The sequence below is a fragment of the Fulmarus glacialis genome, unplaced genomic scaffold (genome assembly GCF_000690835.1).
Source record: "Fulmarus glacialis isolate BGI_N327 unplaced genomic scaffold, ASM69083v1 scaffold22232, whole genome shotgun sequence".
Classification (NCBI taxonomy): domain Eukaryota; kingdom Metazoa; phylum Chordata; class Aves; order Procellariiformes; family Procellariidae; genus Fulmarus; species Fulmarus glacialis.
This window is the reverse complement of record NW_009197479.1, coordinates 3447-4230: the sequence shown is the minus strand read 5'-3', so window position 1 is coordinate 4230 and position 784 is coordinate 3447. Positions and strand designations below refer to the sequence as shown.

At 56.0% G+C, this 784-nt stretch overlaps 1 protein-coding gene across 1 annotated transcript in view; it reads left to right on the top strand.

The window, feature by feature from the left end:
• IKBKE (inhibitor of kappa light polypeptide gene enhancer in B-cells, kinase epsilon) overlaps positions 1-784 on the top strand; it is a gene marked incomplete at its 3' end in the record, with an annotated part of 5203 nt that overhangs the window by 989 nt on the left and 3430 nt on the right. Inside the window, exon 2 of the mRNA XM_009572562.1 lies at positions 303-473. Coding sequence (XP_009570857.1) covers positions 303-473 — 171 coding nt within the window. The remainder of the gene's footprint in view (positions 1-302; positions 474-784) is intronic.

Below are 784 nucleotides of genomic sequence, written 5' to 3'. Positions count from 1 at the left end.
AGCAGGCGGGGAGCTGCCAGCCCCAGCTCCGGCTATAAACTTTTTATGAAGCTGAATAAAAACGCTGCCTTGTAGCACGTGGGCTTCAGGGGCAGGAAGCAAAGGGAGGTGACTAACAGCACTTTCCTTTTGCAGTGGAGAAAATGAAGGCTGTGGGACGCCTGTTCAGAAAACACGTTATACTGTCAGCGTAGTTTGCATCCCGAGTGGGATGTGGGAGCAGTAATGGAGCTGATGGAGCTGCTTAGGACATGGATGGCATCACCTGCCATTTCCTTTTTCTCTTTTTCCTCTTTTCCCAGAAATCAGGGGAGCTGGTTGCTGTGAAGGTCTTTAATAACGCCAGCTACCTCCGGCCCCAGGAGGTCCAGATGAGAGAGTTCGAGATGCTGAGGAAGCTGAACCATAAAAACATTGTCAAATTATTTGCTGTGGAGGAGACGGTAAGTGGGACCTCAGCTCAGAAACCAGCTGTGCTAACTGGGCCAGTGATGCGGGGGAGCTGGTCTGAGCTGCGGGAGGGGAGCGGTGGTCCCGGGCTGCCTTCTCCTCCCACCTTCCTCCAGCTCCGCACCAAGCCTCAGCCCACCCTTCAGCACTGGGTGAAGGCACTGGTGTGTCACCAGTGGCACTGGTGTGCCTGGGTCACTGGGCTGGAGCACGGACGTGACCTGCTCTTGTCCCCTGGCCGGGCATGTGACACAGCAGGGACGTTATCCAGCGCTGGTTTGTCTGAGCAGGAGAAACCCAGGGACCCACCAACCAAGGAAGGGGACCTGGTCCT